General features: G+C 53.5%; 1 protein-coding gene across 1 annotated transcript in view; it reads left to right on the top strand.

The window, feature by feature from the left end:
* meis3 (myeloid ecotropic viral integration site 3) overlaps positions 1–1,339 on the top strand; it is a 6,614-nt gene that overhangs the window by 2,110 nt on the left and 3,165 nt on the right. The window contains 10 exon segments of the mRNA XM_067245699.1: positions 20–48; positions 50–73; positions 76–152; positions 206–248; positions 358–422; positions 655–672; positions 1,014–1,104; positions 1,106–1,135; positions 1,137–1,181; positions 1,321–1,339. The exon segment at positions 1,321–1,339 is cut by the window's right edge and continues 32 nt beyond it. Coding sequence (XP_067101800.1) covers positions 20–48; positions 50–73; positions 76–152; positions 206–248; positions 358–422; positions 655–672; positions 1,014–1,104; positions 1,106–1,135; positions 1,137–1,181; positions 1,321–1,339 — 441 coding nt within the window.

Raw genomic sequence — 1,339 nt, 5'->3', positions numbered from 1 at the left:
TGTGTGTGTGTGTGTCCAGCCACCCCTCTGTTTCCCCTGCTGGCGCTGGGTGTTTGAGAAGTGTGAGTTGGCCACACCTGTTCCCCTCGCGACGTGTCCGGGTCTGTCCCACTCCCACCTCCCCGAATGACCAATCACAGCGACATCTCCGCCCTCTCCTCAGCCCCCACCTCGCCGGCATGACCAAATCACAGTGACGTCTGCTCCTCGACTCCTTCAACGATGACATCGCAGTCTTCGCCAAACAGGTGAGTGACAGCCTGAGGAGCCAATCACAGGGGAAAGGATTTAGCTTGGTCATTGTTTATGTAGTGTGATTGAATTGTAAAAACTTTATTTGATTGTCTCGTGTTCCAGATTCGCTCAGAAAAGCCCATATTTTCCACAAACCCTGACTGGATAACTTGGTAAGAGAGGATGCAGCTAAACACATGATGATTAATGTGTGTGCATGAGTCTCATGCACACACATACACACACACACAGTCTTTCACACACACATGCACATGCATACAATCACACACATACTCTCACACACACATTCTCTCTCACACACTCTCACACACCAAACACACATACTCAAAAACACAGTGCTGTACTGACGTTCTGCTGCCTCTCTCTGATTCCTCTCCTAGATGATCCAGGGCCATCCAGGGTTCTCCGATTCCACCTGCTGGGAACTGGAGAAGGTGTGGAAACGTTCTCCCCCCCCCCCCCCCTCTCTCTCTCCTCTCTCTCTCTCTCTCTCTCTCTCTCTCTCTCTCTCTCTCTCTCTCTCTCTCTCTCTCTCTCTCTCTCTCTCTCTCTCTCTCTCCCTCCTCTCTCTCTTCTCTCTCTCTCTCTCTCTCTCTCTCCTCTCTCTCTGTCTCTCTCCCTCTCTCCCCTCTCTCCTCCCCCCCCCTCTCTCTCTCTCCCCCCCCCTCTCTCTCTCCCCCCCCCCTCTCTCTCTCTCCCCCCCCCCCTCTCTCTCCCCCCCCCCCTCTCTCTCTCTTGTTGTGTTAGTTGTGTTAAAGCTCTCCTGTGTCCCAGGTGCACGACCTGTGTGATAACTTCTGCCATCGCTACATCACCTGCCTGAAGGGAAAGATGCCCACAGACCTGGTCACTGGACGACCGCGAGGGCGGGGCCAAGTCCTGACATGGAGGATTTCACTGGCTCCTGCACCAGTCTGTCAGAACAGGTGGGTAGAAAACAGCAACCTTATTGGCTGGTTCAGAAAGGGTTGAACAGGGATCATTTCAACGGGAATATTTGTTGATTTTTCTATCCGTCCCCCCATCTTTCTTAACCCCCCCCCCTCCCCCCCCTGACCCCCGTAGAATGCGTCATGGTTACGGG

The sequence above is a fragment of the Osmerus mordax genome, chromosome 11 (genome assembly GCF_038355195.1).
Source record: "Osmerus mordax isolate fOsmMor3 chromosome 11, fOsmMor3.pri, whole genome shotgun sequence".
NCBI lineage: Eukaryota > Metazoa > Chordata > Actinopteri > Osmeriformes > Osmeridae > Osmerus > Osmerus mordax.
This window is presented reverse-complemented; position numbering and strand designations above follow the sequence as displayed.